At 40.2% G+C, this 18154-nt stretch overlaps 1 protein-coding gene across 1 annotated transcript in view; it reads left to right on the forward strand.

Moving 5' to 3' along the window:
* Window positions 1–18154, forward strand: part of raver2 (ribonucleoprotein, PTB-binding 2) — a 359833-nt gene that overhangs the window by 200186 nt on the left and 141493 nt on the right. Inside the window, exons 3-4 of the mRNA XM_034179562.1 lie at window positions 12575–12882; window positions 13518–13682. Of these exons, the coding sequence (XP_034035453.1) occupies window positions 12575–12882; window positions 13518–13682 (473 nt within the window). The remainder of the gene's footprint in view (window positions 1–12574; window positions 12883–13517; window positions 13683–18154) is intronic.

Here is an 18154-nt window from a genome sequence, read left to right on the forward strand (position 1 = left end):
AAGTTACTGACACACTACTGACTGACTCCATTATGCTTTTGCATGCCCTGCTAGTCTCAGGGAATAATGCGAACATTTACTGGACCAGTATACTGTTTTTTTTGTTTTTTTTTGGAGTGGATATGTGGTAACCTAATGATGTGTCCTTTGGAGAGAATGTAAAAACTTTTGATCTCATTGACATTTACATATTGTGTGTGTGTGTGTGTGTGTGTGTGTGTGTGTGTGTGTGTGTGTGTGTGTGTGTGTGTGTGTGTGTGTGTGTGTGTGTGTGTGTGTGTGTGTGTGTGTGTGTGTGTGTGTGTGTACTCTAACTACTGTACAAGCATGATCATCTAAACTATATTATTTTCTGAGCCGTCTTTCAAGTCCTTCATTGTGTTTGGTTCTTAAAATACATGTTGTTAATGAAGAGACACACCTGCTGCTTTGGCATGGAAACCACATTTACACACTTCTGTTAAAGTACCTTCTTTGATATAGACATCACTCGTCATTTTGACATTTCATGACTGTGCTGGGCCTCATGATGAGCGGAACAAACACCAGCTGCCCATGTTTTCATTTGAATAATTCCAAATACACTGATTTCAATGAGAGGATCAGATGTGGCTTTTTTTAAAGACAATTTAAAATCTGGGACAGCAGCCAGAGAGCACAAGTTATTCTTTTCCTCACTTCAATTTTATTTCTGTTTCTAGACTTCTAGACATAATTTTCACTCATTCATACTCGTTGTACAGCAATAATCTTACAATTAAGTGTGTGTTGGTAATGATATATAACAATAACAGTTATAATTAGAAATCCACAATGAGGTTACTTTTTATTTTATTTTAAATTTTTATTTAAAAGTTTTAGTTTTAGTTAAAGTTTACTTAGCAGTCTTAGGTTTAAATTAATTTAATCTTGATTTGCATGTCAATTTGTTTAAATAACTGTCCACCACCTGCTTTCTGTGCCACGCCTTCACAAACCCTGACAATTATATTATGTACTCATATTGACCTTACTAAATAAAATCATGCATGCACACGTGCACTCATGCACTCACGCACTCACAAACTCACGCTTTTAATATAAAGACGATTTACTCCCTCCTGCTGGAATGGCATGCGAGTCCAGAATGTAATTATCACATTGTTCAGTGTTGTTAGCTAATATCTGTAGTTTCTCCAAAAATATTAGTCCTAGCAACATTCCGTTTTGGTGGCATTCATCCTTGACCCAAAATACATAAGCATACCAAACAGTAAATGTCAGTTCTCCCCAGTTTGTCTGTAATTGAAGTTATACACACACATGCACACACACACGCACGAAGCTTTTTGTCTTTTCTGCATTCTGCCGCAAACAGGTGCTTTTATTTTGTCAGTGTTGTGTCATTAATCTTGGCATGTGCTATTAGTTGGAGTTGCTAGTTTTTTTTTATTATTATTATTTAGTCTAAATGTTTTCTGTGTCCAGCATGCTGCTCCATGATTGATGTGGGTACTGGAGCAGTTTGTTGTTGTTTTTGGTTCACTTGTATAGAATGGTACTGGGGAACATTGGACAAGACAACACACCCTCCATGTTCTGCCTACAGCCAAATTCATACTCCACTACAGTGCATGTACATATGTAGAGTAGAGAGGTCAGTCTGTGGCTTTTATCCATCCGGGGGGTGTTTGTTTGTTTTGTTTTTTAATCCAGATTCACAATGACAGGTGCACCTTTCCATAAACAAAGCTACTTTTTTCTCGAGGGAAACACAGTCTTAGGGCCCTGTCCCACTGGCGTTTAGAAGGATTTGCATATGGATTGCGCACAAAATTGGCCCATATTCGCCAAACATCCGCAATATCCGTGTAACATGCCTCTATGAGTCGGCCGCCATCTGAACACGCCCATGATCATCTGCAGAAGCACGCATGTCCGCAGCCAGGATTTTTGAGCTGTTCAAAAATCTGGATGCGGATAATATCGGCCTTACATCCTCCATACATACTCAATTCATACACAATACATACTCACTCTATGCGCTGTATATCTGCCGTTAACCGCTGATATCCGCAACTGACGGGGATTTGCGGCTTGGCAGCGGACCGGGACAGTGTGTAAAACAGATATATATCGTGCCCATCATGTCCACATCACAAACTAAAATATGTTGTAGCGAATGCATACAGATTGGCCACGAATAAAGCGTTTTTATTACATCTGCTTTGCAGCTGATTTGCGGACAATCTGTGAATGCATAACAAACACGTCACATAAACCCAAAGTGTGGCAGAAAGCGACATACCTGCCAGTCAGTGCCGGTCTGGCTTTGTAAATCCACAAAGACGTAGCTGCTGCAATCCAGGACTTTTATTTAACACCAACAAAAGGAAGAGTTGCTGTAAACTCATGCTGAAGTCTGTGGCACTCTCAAAAAAAAAAAAAAAAAGAACACAGTCTCACACCCTGAGCGGCTTCCCCCCTCCCGCTCCCCAAACTCATGAACAGTTAACCCTCGCATGACAACATGAACATTAACTCTGTGATCAACTTGTCCAAGTCCAGCAAATGCTCCAGAGGCTGTATTGTTGATGTGAATAGTGATGCCGAAAGAAGTGAGTGCGCTTCTTTTATGACCACAATGCAGATGCCGTGCACGCGCAACACGTGCGTGATGCATTCATAATACACCCATAATACTGCCATGATAATCTCAATGTGTCAGATCAGTTTCCTCACTAACATGCGTATATATAACCATGATTGTTCATCATATATTGGCTATATATTATTAATATATCCGTAATTCATACTGGGACATTTGTCATTTTTGGCCATTTTTGTTGTGGACGACAACGAACGCCCAGAATTGTTGACCCACTTGAATTAAGTACAGAATTTGAAATATATTAACAAATGAATGCAAATGAACAAATTTTGTATAATTTGAATATTTAATAAAACACCCAAAGTACTTGAATAACAACTAAAAAATGCTTTTACGTAATGAAATAAAAATACAGACATCCAGTGTGCACATGTGGCAGAGTTAGTGAGAGACTTTGATGAATTTACAGTAAATCATCACAGGCAGTTTTCTTTAAACAAGCCAAGTGATGGATCCATGAACATTAATATTTTTTACACTTCATTTACATCAATCATTGATAAAGAGCACAGAGCTGTTTTGCTTATGGGAGTTAAAAACGTAATATAGAAGACATTCACAGCTCTTACAGCTCCTAATAATGGCAGCAGTGGGCGTGTGCATCACCATATTAAAAATGCAGATTTACAGGCCCAGTCCCGACTGCTCGATGGAGTTCTCAGATGTTATGTAAATCTTTTGGTTCTTCAGTCAAACGTTCACCTCTGTTATCGAATTCCCAGCTGCTCCTGTCCTGAGTGTTTTTGCTGGACAAGGAGGTTAATATGTGATTTGTGGAAAATTCATAACTGCATGTCACTATTTTTTAAATATTTTATTCCACGTGATCAAACTGAGTGTTTAGTGTGGTGCTCAGAAGTGCTTTTTTTCTCAATGAAAAAAATAATTTTGGTTCCTTGATATCTGCTTAGCCTCATTACCATTGAATAAGGAATCACTGGTATGTTTTGGGTCCACTGAAGGCTTCCTTGTCCCAGTTTGCTTAGATTCATATTGTCCATCAAATCAGCGAGGATCCAAAATTTTTAGTAGGCACTGGTACCCATGGGCATGATGATAGTAACATCTATGGCAATCTGACATTTGACTCCAATTATCTTGACCAGATTACTGACCTCTAGTGGACCTTGCCAAGATAATTCTGGAATCCACCTTAATTTCTGCCACATTTGGTCAAAAACAGGGTGAAAATCAATTTCCTTGATGTTGACCTTTGCAAAAGCTAATTTTTTTAAGGGCAGTTCTGGGATTGGCCGTCATCCACATATGACATTTGTTGGAAATCAGACAAATGACCTGAGAAGTGTAAGGGAACAAAGACAGGGTGACATGACCTTTGGATCAGTGATTGACTTTTGCCAAATTTGACCTTGCCTGGGCAGTTCCAGGACCCACCTTCACATGTCTTTCACATGTGGTGCATATTGGAGTGAGAAACCTAAATTTTTTTTAAATCTAAGACCCGAATGAGCTTCTCTCCAATGATTGACACTTGGGAAATTTGATCCCCTTTGGGCAATTTCAGAATTCACCTCCATATGTGTGCCATGTTTGGGCAACATTGGAGTAAAATAATAAGAATAATTATAGTAATAATTTTGATCCTTCACCTCATTAACCTTGACATACCAAAACAACCCCATTAAGGCCAAATCTGAGGTCAACTTACAAGTTTGGTGGAAACTGGCCCAAACACCTCAGAGTGATCAACTTTCTTGGGGTTTATCTTTCCTTATCTAGTTGTTTCTTTGGCTGTCATTAAATGTTTTCTTTAAACCCTTTTACAAAAAAAACATTTTCACATGTCAATTTTGATTTCCTATTGAACTATTGCTCTTAATTTCACACACAAAATACCCCACCTTGACCTCTAAATGTACACTTTTATTTTCAGTCTTTCTTTGATGTCAGACATGCACACATTGAGCTTTAGTCACACTGCACAGTCCATATCAGCTTTTTTAACCATGTCATTTCACAGCTCGTGAACCGGTCTGTGGCTGCCCGTGTTAGAACCAGTGCTGTTTAAGGTCATTTAGGACCAATGACAAGCTCTGCTTTCATGTTCTCTTCCACCCCATCAGCCACTCACAGTCTTTATGTGTGAATCTGCTTTGCTTAATTGGACCTTAAGGACATTTTCTTCTCTATTGTTGAATTTAATTTAGTTTAAACACTAATCAGACAGGAATGCTATTGGAAATTATTATAGCGGCTCCACTGACTGATATTATGGAGTCAAACTTGACATAAAATTAGCAGAGCCTTCTCAGCAGAATTACAGGACATGCAATAAGACTGTGTTAATTTTGATTGCATATTTTAATTTAGTTTTAGATACAGATACTTTATTTGCCTTTGCAACTAGTACAACGAAGGGTAAGGTGCAATTCTTTCAGTGCAAATATAAACCTGAGTAAACCAGGCACAGACTTTAAAGGTCTGGAGATGAAAAGAAAAACATAAAATTTAACTGAATGAAAGAGGTATGTACAGAGCTGTTCGACCTCGGCTGTTTGAAATATTGACATTTACTTTTGAATTGGCATATTTTAATAAGCAATAGAATATTTTAACTTATTATGATACTTAGTGGGCAGCACAGTGGCCTAGTAGTTAACACTATTTACTCATAGCAAGAAGGTCATGGAATTGCTTCCACCAGTGGCCTTTCTGTGTGGGGTTTGCATGTTCTCCCCATGTTTGCCTGGGCTCCCTCTGGGTGCTCCGGCTTCCTTCCACATCTCCGGCAGGCAAGGCACCTTAAGGCCTGCCCATGACACCGGGTCAGCTCCCTGTGTCTGTGTGGGTCACCCTCTGGGTGCTCCGGCTTCCTCCCACATTCAAAGACAAGCATGTTAGGTGAATTGAAAACTCCAAAATTGACCATAGGTGTCCGTGCGAGTGTGAATGTTTTGTGTCTTTATGTGGCCCGGTAACAGACTGGCGTCCTGTACAGGTTTTACCCTGTCTCATGCTCTGTATCTGCTGGCTTAGGTTCCAGGCCTGCCATCTACATATTAAAAGCCAAGTGGCCTCTGTGTACGGCTTTGATCACAGAGAAACTGGGGAGAGCTGACATTTGCTGTTTGGTTTGCTTATGTATTTTGGGTCAAGGATGAACACAGCAAAAACGGAAAGTTGATAGGACTAATATTTTTAGCGAAATTAAGGATATTTGGCAACAATGAACAATGGATGTTGATAATTAAATTCTGGACTCACACACTATTCCAGCAGGGGATGGCAAATCATGTATATGTTAAAAGCGAAATGGCCTCTGTGTATGTGTATGCATGTGTGTTTGTGTGTGTGTGTGTGTGTGTGTGTGTGTGTCCCTTCGAACACAGACAAACTGCTGACAAAAGAGCTGACATTTGCTGTGTGGTATGCTTATGTTTTGTTTGTTTTTTTGTCAAGGATGAACGCCACCAAAACGGAATGTTGATAGGCCTAATATGTTTGGACAAATTACAGATATTAGCTAATAACAGTGAACAGTGGATGTTGATAATTACCCCCTTAACGCCTGAATTTATATAGCTGTATATAAAAAAAATGTTTTGTGTGTGTTTTTGCCTTTAAGTAGATGGTAAATAATGTTGAGATTATTAATTTCAATTTTGCAGAAAAACTAAATAGTAATTTTGGTATTTTGGTAATGACTTTATGTTAGAATGTTATAATAATAATAATGGTATGTTGCAAATTTATGACAACAGGCATACTGGTCAATTTGGTATGTTGCATATTTGAGTCAAATATTGTAGCATATATGCGACAATAGGCGTTAAGGGGTTAAATTCTGGACTGACATGTAAACTACCCAGTCTAGAGCCCATGGATCCCCACGGGCAAAGGGCTCATGACCTTTAACTGGACTATGCAAGTATAGGAAATGGATGGATATTACTTAGTACAATGAATCTGTCGTCATATATTTTTATTATTATTATTAATGGAAAAGAGGCCATTCTGTTTTTAACACATTGTTCTAATCTGAATTTTATGTATTTAATATGTATATATCAAAAGTATTAGAAAAATTTAATGCATATACATATGTTTTAGAACCTAATTGGTTCTTCAATGTTGTTCTTAAACTGAAACCAATTTTTCCATAAGAAACAATGTAAAGTGGATTAATCAGTTCCTAGCACCAAAAAGAACACTGTGTTTTTACCTTTTCATGCATAAAAAGCATAAAAAATACAGAGAATATGCATAGTATCTTATACAAAATACTGTACAGTAAGTATGATAAAATAGACAATTTAATTTCACCTTACCTGTACAGAAGAGACCATAAAGAACATCAGGTAACTGAACTTCTGAACAGATCAGATGCCTCTGTTGCAGTGAAACTCTGGTCGGATTTAGTGTTGTATGGTAACAGCATTAGCACTTTAGCAGCCATCGGTAGCTTCACCCATTAGCTCCACTTAATGTATGATTACTGGAAAAAATACGCGGCTCATAACCTTTAATGTCCACAACAAAAATAAACAGTTCATGAACCAGTTTGTTCGGAAAGAGAGCGGTTCTAAAACCGAGGTTCCACTGTACACACACAATACGCGTATATATATGAGGGCTGGCCATAAAGTATAGGTCCTTTTTATTTTTTTCAAAAACTATATGGATTTCATTCATATGTTTTTACGTCAGACATGCATGAACCCTCGTGCGCATGCGTGAGTTTTTCCACGCCTGTCGGTGACGTCATTCGCCTGTGAGCACTCCTTGTGGGAGGAGTCATCCAGCCCCTCGTCGGAATTCCTTTGTCTGAGAAGTTGCTGAGAGACTGGCGCTTTGTTTGATCAAAATTTTTTCTAAACCTGTGAGACACATCGAAGTGGACATGGTTCGAAAAATTAAGCTGGTTTTCCGTGAAAATTTTAACGGCTGATGAGAGATTTTGAGGTGACACTGTCGCTTTAAGGACTTCCCACGGTGCGAGACGTCGCGCTGCGCTCTCAGGCGGCGTCATCAGCCTGTTTCAAGCTGAAAACCTCCACATTTCAGGCTCTATTGATCCAGGACGACGTGAGAGAACAGAGAAGTTTCAGAAGAAGTCGGTTTCAGCATTTTATCCGGATATTCCACTGTTAAAGGAGATTTTTTTAATGAAAGACGTGCGGACGGGTCCGCGCGTCGGGACGCAGCCGGCGCGGAGCGGCGGCACAGGAAAAACACCTCCGTGTTGATAACCATTTGTAAAATCCAGGCGGCTTTTGATAGCTTTCAGTGGAGTGAGTATATGAGAAATTGTTTAACAGCTGGACATGTTCCAACTTGTCCTTAAGGCTTCCAACAGAGGTGTTTTTCCTGTGGCGGAGCGTCGCGGCGGCTGCGAGCCGACGCGCGGACCCGTCCGCACGTCTTTCATTAAAAAAATCTCCTTTAACAGTGGAATATCCGGATAAAATGCTGAAACCGACTTCTTCTGAAACTTCTCTGTTCTCTCACGACGTCCTGGATCAATAGAGCCTGAAATGTGGAGGTTTTCAGCTTGAAACAGGCTGATGACGCCGCCTGAGAGCGCTGTGCGACGTCTCGCACTGTGGGAAGTCCTTAAAGCGACAGTGTCACCTCAAAATCTCTCATCAGCCGTTAAAATTTTCACGGAAAACCAGCTTAATTTTTCGAACCATGTCCACTTCGATGTGTCTCACAGGTTTAGAAAAAATTTTGATCAAACAAAGCGCCAGTCTCTCAGCAACTTCTCAGACAAAGGAATTCCGACGAGGGGCTGGACGACTCCTCCCACAAGGAGTGCTCACAGGCGAATGACGTCACCGACAGGCGTGGAAAAACTCACGCATGTGCACGAGGGTTCAAGCATGTCTGACGTAAAAACATATGAATGAAATCCATATAGTTTTTGAAAAAAATAAAAAGGACCTATACTTTATGGACAGACCTTGTGTATATGTATATATATATATATATATATATATATATATATATATATATATATATATATATATATATATATATATATATATTGGGGTTTCACAATACAATATATTTGTATTGAACCGTATGGTACGCAAGCCACAGTTCAGTGCACATGAACTGCATGCAGAATACATGGTACGACTGAACGGTGTGATAAAATCTAAAGATGTCATGTTCTGTGTAAAAGGAGGCGTGATCTTGTGCCTGAGAAAAGGAGGCATGACTACTGTGTGTGTGAATGTGACTGTGGTGCGAGTCGAATGGAGGAAACAGCGAACCAACCAGTTGAAGCGAGTGACCGAATTATTCCAATCAGAAATTTTGGAATAAGAATATAAATCTAAAAATATAAATGGAATTGGTTAATTTGCCTTTTTCCTCTGGAATACAAACCTAAAAGTGAAAGCACATGACATGCATTTGTTGTTGAATCACTGTCTTCAGATGAAAACAGACCGCATTCGAGTTTAGACACCACCAACTTATGACAAAAGTTGTTTTATAGGAATCAGAGTAAAATTTTCACAGATGAGATGGCCATGGAATAGCGACACTGCATACACTGATTTCAGATCTGTACAGAGTGTTATGTGTCGACGCGGGTTGAGGAGCGGACCTGCGTCAGACGGAACCCAGCGCTTAAAATAACCAGAAAGCGGTTCCAATAACAAAAACAATTGATTTATTTCACCCGCTGGTGCACAACAAAGTGTAAAAAAAACAAAATAGCGTCCTTCTGGTGGAGTGAAGGCTGGCACGCTCTCCAGCGCCCAAAAGGATCGAAGCCCGGCGCTCCTGGACCCACTACCACTGCCAAACACCCCCCAGGTGGACACGACAAACCGACTCTCTGCGAAGCATAGAAGAGGTGAGGTAAGCCAGCAGTTACAACTAATCTCTTTCAAAAGACACACTATCAGCAACACATTCAGGTCTGTATTTTTAACTTTATGCAAATGAGCAGCTTCTCACAACAGGTGGAGGATCACTCATCCGCACGCCACAGCAGTGAGAAGCAAGCTGCACAATTCTCATCTCAAATTCAAGTATACTGCGTAACAAAATACCAAGTTACTATCAACAATTAGTCAAACACTTAATCACCTTTGATGTGTGCTGACAGCATGTGTCCCTCACCCTTCCTTGCTTCACGGGCTCGATGTGTCAAACCCAGGCGCAGTCCTCAGCGTCTCACAAACGAACATCACAAGGTCGAGTTCCCGGCAGTTCTGCTTGAATCACACATGACTTAAATGCAGAACGCCATCCAATTATCTGCTTCAGCTGAAAGTCTTTAAGGTTGCATGTGAGCACCATTCACAGGTGCTGCACATGATGTTGATGAGGGTGAAGGATTCTTCAGCCAGCACCTTCTCCACAGACAAATCAGTTCTCATGCCACCTGGAGAGCAAAGAAAAGAAAAGAACACCAAAATATCCAGCCACACCCCCCAACACACAACACAGAGTGAGGTTTTATGAGATGCCGACATTTGCGCAGAACACAACAAATGTAAAATGAGCAAAATATTGAAGGGAGTCTCGCTCTACACGTCGCGAAAATACAATACGCGTGCTGCAAAGTAAAATCATTTCAACGCGAATGACGGGATGTAATCAATTCATACATTTTTAATGAAAAAAGTGCTAAAGTGTCTGACAGCAGCTCCGCTGATCACAGATTAAAGTTACTGTACCGAACTTACCGAACCATGATGTCTAATCATAAATATGTACTGAACTGTGACTTTTGTGTATCGTGACATCCCTAATTTATAATTTAAGTAAAACTTGTCCATTGAGTTTGTTAAATGTGTAGTCCCATTTGCTTTTTCACAAAATTGGCAAAATTTACACAAAATGACAGGTAATTTTATTGCTGGTAGGTATTTATTTATTTAACTGTTTTGGGACTTTCACTGACAGTTGAACGTTGTTTCTTTTGCTTAATTAAGTTAATTACAGCACATGTTGTGCAGCATTGCTCTTTTACACTTAAATGACATGCTGTAACAGTTTCACACCAGCTGCCCTTCCCGATGCAACTCTCGTTTTATCTGGAGAAACACACGCCGGACCTGATGTTACGAAGAGGTTGCCCATCCAAGTACTAACCAGGCCACACACTGCTTAGCTTCTGCATTCTTGCAGGATCAGGCTTACACAGAGCAGACTGGCTGCTAAGGAGTTAAATCATAAAAATAAACAAAATTCCAAAGGCACATATTTAAATTGTGATACTTTTCAAAAGTATTAGACAAATTGAATGCATCTAAACCTTTTATAAATAATGAAATTTATTTTTTCCAGCACAGTGCCCAGCACTTTAACTTTATCTCTTTTGCTGCCTGTCTTGACCAGGACTCTCTTGGAAAAGAGATTTTTAATCTCAGTGAGCTTTTCCTGGTTAAATAAAGGTTTGAATGAATGAAATACTGCACAATATACAAATATATTATTTATAAATACTGTGAGTAAAATGTGTGACCGCCATTCCTTTTAAAAAATACATAATTGATTTGTGGTATTAAATTTACATCATTTTACATATGGACGATGCCATCACCCTCTGCACACTGTCATCAGCAGCCAGAGGAGCCTCTTCAGCCACAGACTGCTCCTTTCCAAGTGCAGGACCAACAGACTGAAAAACTCCTTTGTCCCTCAGGCCATCAGACTGTACAACTCCTCACTCAGGGGGAGGAGGAGGAACAGGAAGACAGGGGACGGGAAGGAGAGGAGCAGTAGTAGCCAGTAAACCAGGAGAGTGCAGTATTTCTGGTATTTGTATTTGTGTATTTATATTTATATTTGCAAATTGTTTTTTACTTTCACTTTTGATACTCTGTGTGCTTCTTACCATGTGTGCTGCTATACAGTGCTGCTGGCACCTCAGTTTCCCTGAGGGAGTCTTCCCAAGGGATTAATAAAGTTATGTCTAATCTAATTTATTTTGGTGTTGTCTTAAAACTGATTTTTAGAATTGATTTATTATTGAATTATTATTGACAGCTATATCCCATACAAATGTACAAAAAGTTTTTTTTTTGTTTTTAAATGAGGTTAGTATTTAAAGGGAATATTTGGAAGAGGTCAATTTACTGCCTGCTTTTTTATGTTCTGAAGTGCATAAAATGTTTGCACAGTAATATAAAGCAATGTTTAGTGTTATGATCATGCTCCCCAACTCTCCAATTTTTAGTAATTTACTCATGACACCACTTGTATGTTTTCTGATCTGAGACCAAAAACTAATTGTTTGCAGCCACTGTAGCCCAGTCTGTACTTTTATTGTGCACAATGGAAAGTGACTTTTCTTTTTAACACTGTAGATTCTAATACTTCCAGGTGAAGCGCAGACAGTTATTATTTTTAATTGTATTTTTTTTTCTACTGGAAAGAAAACAGAAAAGAAAAATAAACCATTAGGATCAAAGGGAAGATAGGTAATTTGTCAACTGTGACATCAATTTTCAGACATATGGAGACTAAAATGAAAGGTACACTAATATTTGTCTCAATCATTTGATTTGTTTTCATTAGATTTGTTGTCAGATTGTATTATTCAGATTAGAGGTTGTTTGTGTCTGTGCATCACAATGGATTCTCCCCACATGGTGGCTCCCTATTGGCTTTCTATCTAATGTGTTGTCTTTCTCTCTGTGTATCTGTCTGTCTGTCTTTATGACTGTGTTTGTTTGTGCTACATTTCCTCTCCTAATTTGTGTCTATTTTGACCTGTCATTTATTTTTCTTTGCTTTTCATGTGAGCTATTTTTGTGCTCTTTTAATTGTGCGTCTCCATTCCACACTGTGTCTACACTGTGTCTCTCGTTACTTCACTTTGAATGTTTGCTTTAAATGTCCATTTTCATGTCATCCCTTTCCATTTATATCTGTGCATGTCTTTCTTTGTGTGTCTTTTCCCCCTCCTCGCCGTCTCCATTATGTCCCCTCCTCCAGCTTTTGTGACTTTGCTGAACGGGGACCAGGCTCAGGATGCCATCCGCTCCCTCCATCACAGCACTGTCCGGGGACGCTTGATCAATGTCACGTTGCAGCCCACCGATTCCTTGCTCTGCCTCACCAATCTGCCCCACACATTTACTGCCCAGCAGTTTGAGGAGCTGGTCCGCGCCTATGGGAACATTGAGCGGTGCTTCCTAGTGTACAGTGAGCTGACCGGCCACTCCAAAGGATATGGCTTTGTTGAATACATGAAGAAGGACTCTGCTTCCCGTGCCCGCTCTGAGCTGCTGGGCAGGCCACTGGTAAGTCACAGAGCTTTAATAATGACCTCATCATGTTTGATCACTCTGGCATATCTGGTCACTTTAGTTCCGTCTTCCAGCACTGCACATTTTCCATGCCTCCATTCTCTACCTGCCCGTTTAGATGACTCAGTTTAGTCAACATGCTTTAAGGCCCCTTCACACGTAACACGATTGAAGCCGACTGGTGCACGAAGGAGGAATTGCATGCCACTCGTGAAAAATCGGAGCCGCCTCAAAGGCTTCGTACAGCTGTCACCACAACCATTCGCACACACCAGCGGCAGAAAGGCAGCGAGTGCCCTGCAAGTACCCATTTGACCCCCCCAGCAAGTCTTGGCCAAATTCCAGATGCCTTAATTGTGGTGTTTTTTAAATTTTTTGCTCTGCTGTTGTGTGTGCGACTTTCCACGTTTGCACTGTGTTCACGCACGCAAACATGAACATCGAAGCGTTGTCGTGCATGCCTGTCTGACCGTGTGCCCCTCCCGACAGCAGGTGGAATGTTTCACGGTTCCCCATTTTGTTTTTTGTTTGCCGATCTTTTGCTGGTTTCTGCTTCTTTCGCCCAATTTTACGTTATGTGTAAAGTGGCCCTAAACCAGTGCTTAGTTGATATGTTTCTGATTTTTCAGGGAGATCGGTCCTTAATGGTCCAGTGGATGGATGTCAACCAGCTGACCCAAGAAGAGAGCCTACACTCCAAGTGTCTTTGTGTGGACCGGCTGCCGCTGGACCTGTGTCACTCTGAAGAACTAAACCAACTCTTCTCTGAGGCCTATAAACCCGTCTTCTGTCAGGTGTGGATTGTACAGAAAGTCATTACATATGTATTTTTATGCTAATAACAGAGATATTCAGATAAACAGCAACATGTTACCCAACTGTAAGAGACCTTTTCACTTTCTCATCCTATAAGCAACATACAGTATGTGCTAGTACACATGCAGACCCTTGTGGTTACTGTACCCTTTCCATAAATAATTCAACATTTACTTATTTTTTCATTGTTAAGTATTTCTTTGTGAATCAAATCACTGCTTCTTAATTCATTTTGGTTTTGTTTTACGTTTCTACACTAGATGGTGTATGTCAAGTGGAAGGTTTCAAAACGTGTTATGAAATAGTTGCTGATGTAATGAGGCTCCATTTACGATAGGACTGAACGTCTTCCTTTTGATATAGACTCTGGAACACTGTACTGAAACACAAGTGTTGCAGGGGTATTATAACTTTCTAGAACCATGTTTCTAGTTTGCTCTTATGAATTTGCAGTTTCGGTATTACCCCTAGCCACACATTCTATCCATTCATTCATTTATTCCTGTTTTACTTTCCTGTTCTGTTGTATATCTCAGATTTGCCACACAGTGCGCATCATAATTTTCCCTCCAGTTGCCAGCTCAACTTGTTAGACGATGCTGCCGTGATCCCAGGCAGCAAACACACAACGTGCGCTGTGCTCAGCATTTGTCAGACAAACTACATGTAAATTGAACCACAGCTGCTCCCAATTTTCCATAATCCATCCAGCAGGTGGTAGATCCTTCCACAGGTTCACCTACAGAAACCACAATACAGCTTTTACTTCTAAACAGTCGGGTTTTCTCTGTGCTCCACCAGGACCGAATCTGTCCCCGCGGGGCAGATCCCAGGACTCCACTAAACCATCCAACTGTAGAAGTCAGCAGTGCAACATTATGACCCACATTTACTAGGATTTCCTCATTCTTTGGAAATAATTGCAATACCCATTCCCCATCATGATCAGTGTTCACTGGTCTACCTGCACCTCTCGGTGAAGGGTAGACACTTGCTGATCTGATCATTATGGTGCACGTGCAGCCCTGGCCATCTAAGGGAATTGCAGTCTTTTTTTGGTCAGTCTTGTTAGGGTTCCAAGATGATAGCATTTATTTATTATTTGTTGTGTTATTGCTTACACAGCAGTGGGACGGACTAACTCATCCACTTACCTACTTTTTCATGTACAATCCCTACACTGTTGCCACTGCAGGGAATAAGATCAAAATGTAATTATCCATGTTTAATTTTCATCATTTCTCAGTATTGTGTGACACAGAGTCCACTGTGCAGTGGACAGTATGACACTCATTGTCAGACTCCCACAAACGTCACCAGGTGAGAGGTACTGAGCTAAATGCAGAGGTCAGCATCCCTTTTGGGTAACCTGCCACTGTCACCAAGCAACCGTTTCCATGGTGAAGTGTTGATGTTGTGACACCCGGCCTCACCCTTCAGTCCACCCTCTTCCACTCAGCTTTATTTCCTTCTTTCTTGCTCTTTTCACCGATGTTCTTTGCCATTACATCCACTTCACCCCCACATGCATGTGTAGATATCAGTCGATGGATATCTGGTGTTGCCCGCATTTCCAGTTTTAGCTCCTCCCCTCTGCCCCACTCCCACTCGGAAATCAATATGCCCACATCATCCTGGTCCCATGATGCTTTGTAGGTGTTTCGTTCATGTTGCTTCACAGTTGCAGAGCCAGCAGGCTTTGACCTATGCTTCAGCATTTTTGTGTTGAGTACTTTAGAAGTGGTGTGCGTATTTCTGCACAAACAGGTACCTGTACATGGACTTCAGGTACATAAATTGTTATAACGTCTGTGCCACTAATTGAGACACAGAAATGGTAACAACATAAATATGAAGCAACATTTGAGCACCTTTCCAAACAGAATTTGGAATTACAGAAGTTTTAGGATTGCAATGGGCGATATTGGAATTGACTAAACAGGAACTGGATATGCAGCTAAGTGGATGACTAATGTTTTCATTTAATAAATTTAGGATATCACATTTTTTTTTCATTTAACCTTTATTTAACCAGGATAGAACTTGTTGAGATTAAGTATCTCTTTTTCAAGAGTGTCCTGGCCAAGAGGCAAGGCAGAGTTACATACACCGTTACATTTACATAGAAAACAGACGCTTGTGCAAGATAATGTAATCGGATAAAACATTGACACTTCTGAAATTGTTAACGGGCAAAGAGAAAAGTCTGAAGATGAGCATTCCTTACTTACAGACTCAGGAATGTTAAGTATATTTGAATACTTTGTGGGATCAAAGATCCAGAAGCAATGAAGTGGTCATTAAAGCACGAAAGCATCTCTTTTTTGTCAGTAATAGTGCATCTACTTTTCGTTATACAGGGCGGAAGCTCAGCACCTGTATAATTCTCGTACATGGATTTTATTGTCTTCCAGCATTTGGCTGGATTGTTCAAGTTATCTGTAGTTTGTTTAAGGAAATGTTCTCATTTAACCTTCCTTATTGCCACAGTGCATGCATTCCGTAGTTTCCTATATGATAGGCAATCTGCCGTGTTATCAAATTTCCTAACTTTTGCCAATATTAAGTTCCTCTCAGATAGCAGGTTATCCAGGTCAGAGCTAAACCATCTATTGTTTCGACCTTGAAAATGCCTGATAGGAGCATGCTTGTTAAGAATTCACTGTGAAAATCGCTCCAAGCAGATTTGACATCACTTATTAAAGACATCTTTTGCCAGTCAAATTCATGTAGGTCAAGACAGAATGCTTGCTCAGAGAATTGTTTTAAATTACGTTTTATGATAACACGTGGTTTTGTTTTGGGAATCTTCACATTTCTTGACGTACCAATGACACAGTGGTCACTGATATCATTTGCGAAAACAGATGATACTCCATACTGCCAGATGACAGCTTTCCCATGATAACCATTGTAACATAGGAAGTAAGTGATCCTTTTTTCTTCTTCAGAGGAATTATTTTAAAGGTGAAAGATGGATGTACAGATTTTTTAAGCCAATGCTATTATACTCCAGTACAGTTATTAAAATTATTTAGGGGCTGTCAGCTCTGCACTTTCATCACAATATCATTGCTCACTACTGGAATTTGGAAATGATACCTTGGAATGTATCACTTTTAAATTGTGGTATGAATTGCCAATCCAATTGTTGTTAGTAACACATGTAAATCTGTCCAATCATTTTTATTACAGGCATGTAAATGATACCTTTGGATTCACCGATAACAAAGCTGGCATACTTCTGCCTGGTGCCAAACTATAACACAGAGCTTATGTACATGCTCACATCGTGTGAGTGGGGCGCTTGCTGCTGCAAAGCCTCCTTGAAACTGGATGCTGGTTGTTGGTGTGCTGCACCAGCAGGGGGAGGAGTGGCCATCTGTGCAAGTTTTGGCATTTTGCTGGTTAAGCTGCAGGCCAGCGGTGTCAAGCATGATGGATGTGATGAGAAGACTGGATGCCAAATTCCACAGTGGTAGCCCGGTCATGTCAGTGGAAATTATTCCTCTGGTGTACAAGATAAAGTAATGAATGTTTCACAGATATCATGGATTCATCATTCATGAATGAGTAACTTGAGGACTACTCAGAGGGAACATAATGTACTGTGTGAAAAATTGAGGTTTATCTATATCAATGTTAAAAGCTATCGGTTTTTGCCTGATGCAAGGACAATTGTGTAAAAATAAAAATCCATCCACCATTTTTTGACAAGTAGTGTGTCTACAGATGCAAACAGAACGTGGCCCTGCGTAATGGTAGTGACCAGTGTGGCAGCTGCATGCAGCTATAAGGTATGTTTGCTATACATTGCCACTACCAACTCATCAAATTTTTACACTTAGTCAGTGCCCCTTTCCATCACAGAGTGATGAGATAGGTACAACTGTTGTGTCATTCACTGATGGGTGGGGAAATGTTTTTTTTTTTACCACTGTCATTTCTTTCTGACAGGGCACAAAATTATTTACCTAATTTCCGGGTCATCAGGTAACATTCATCTATGATTTGCTTATGGTTATGGTTATGGTCATGGGTATGTTGAGAGTTAGAATGGCTGTTTCCTCTCACTTCACACAGTGATGTAGCAGGGATACCAACATGTCACATATTGATGTCTGGTCAAAATTTGAAGACTTGGACATGAGACTGGGATGATGTTTCTCAACCTGACTGGACTCTGAATCCAGTCCCCTGTACAGCTATAATGTTGAAATTTATTATAATAGTAAAACTGTTGTAATTCTAAACTAGCTAGACAGTGAAATGCTAGGTGTACTGTGTCCTAGGATAGTAATAAAAATCAAATGTCACTTCTTAAAAATATTTTGTGCTCATGCAAGGTTGGTTTCATTGCTTGAAAACACTCATACACACATAATTGGTTGATGCATTGGCCCGAATAGGTTGGCTCTGTTTTTATTGGTGTCACATCTGAGGTGGACTG

The sequence above is a fragment of the Thalassophryne amazonica genome, chromosome 10 (genome assembly GCF_902500255.1).
Source record: "Thalassophryne amazonica chromosome 10, fThaAma1.1, whole genome shotgun sequence".
Taxonomy (NCBI): Eukaryota; Metazoa; Chordata; class Actinopteri; order Batrachoidiformes; family Batrachoididae; genus Thalassophryne; species Thalassophryne amazonica.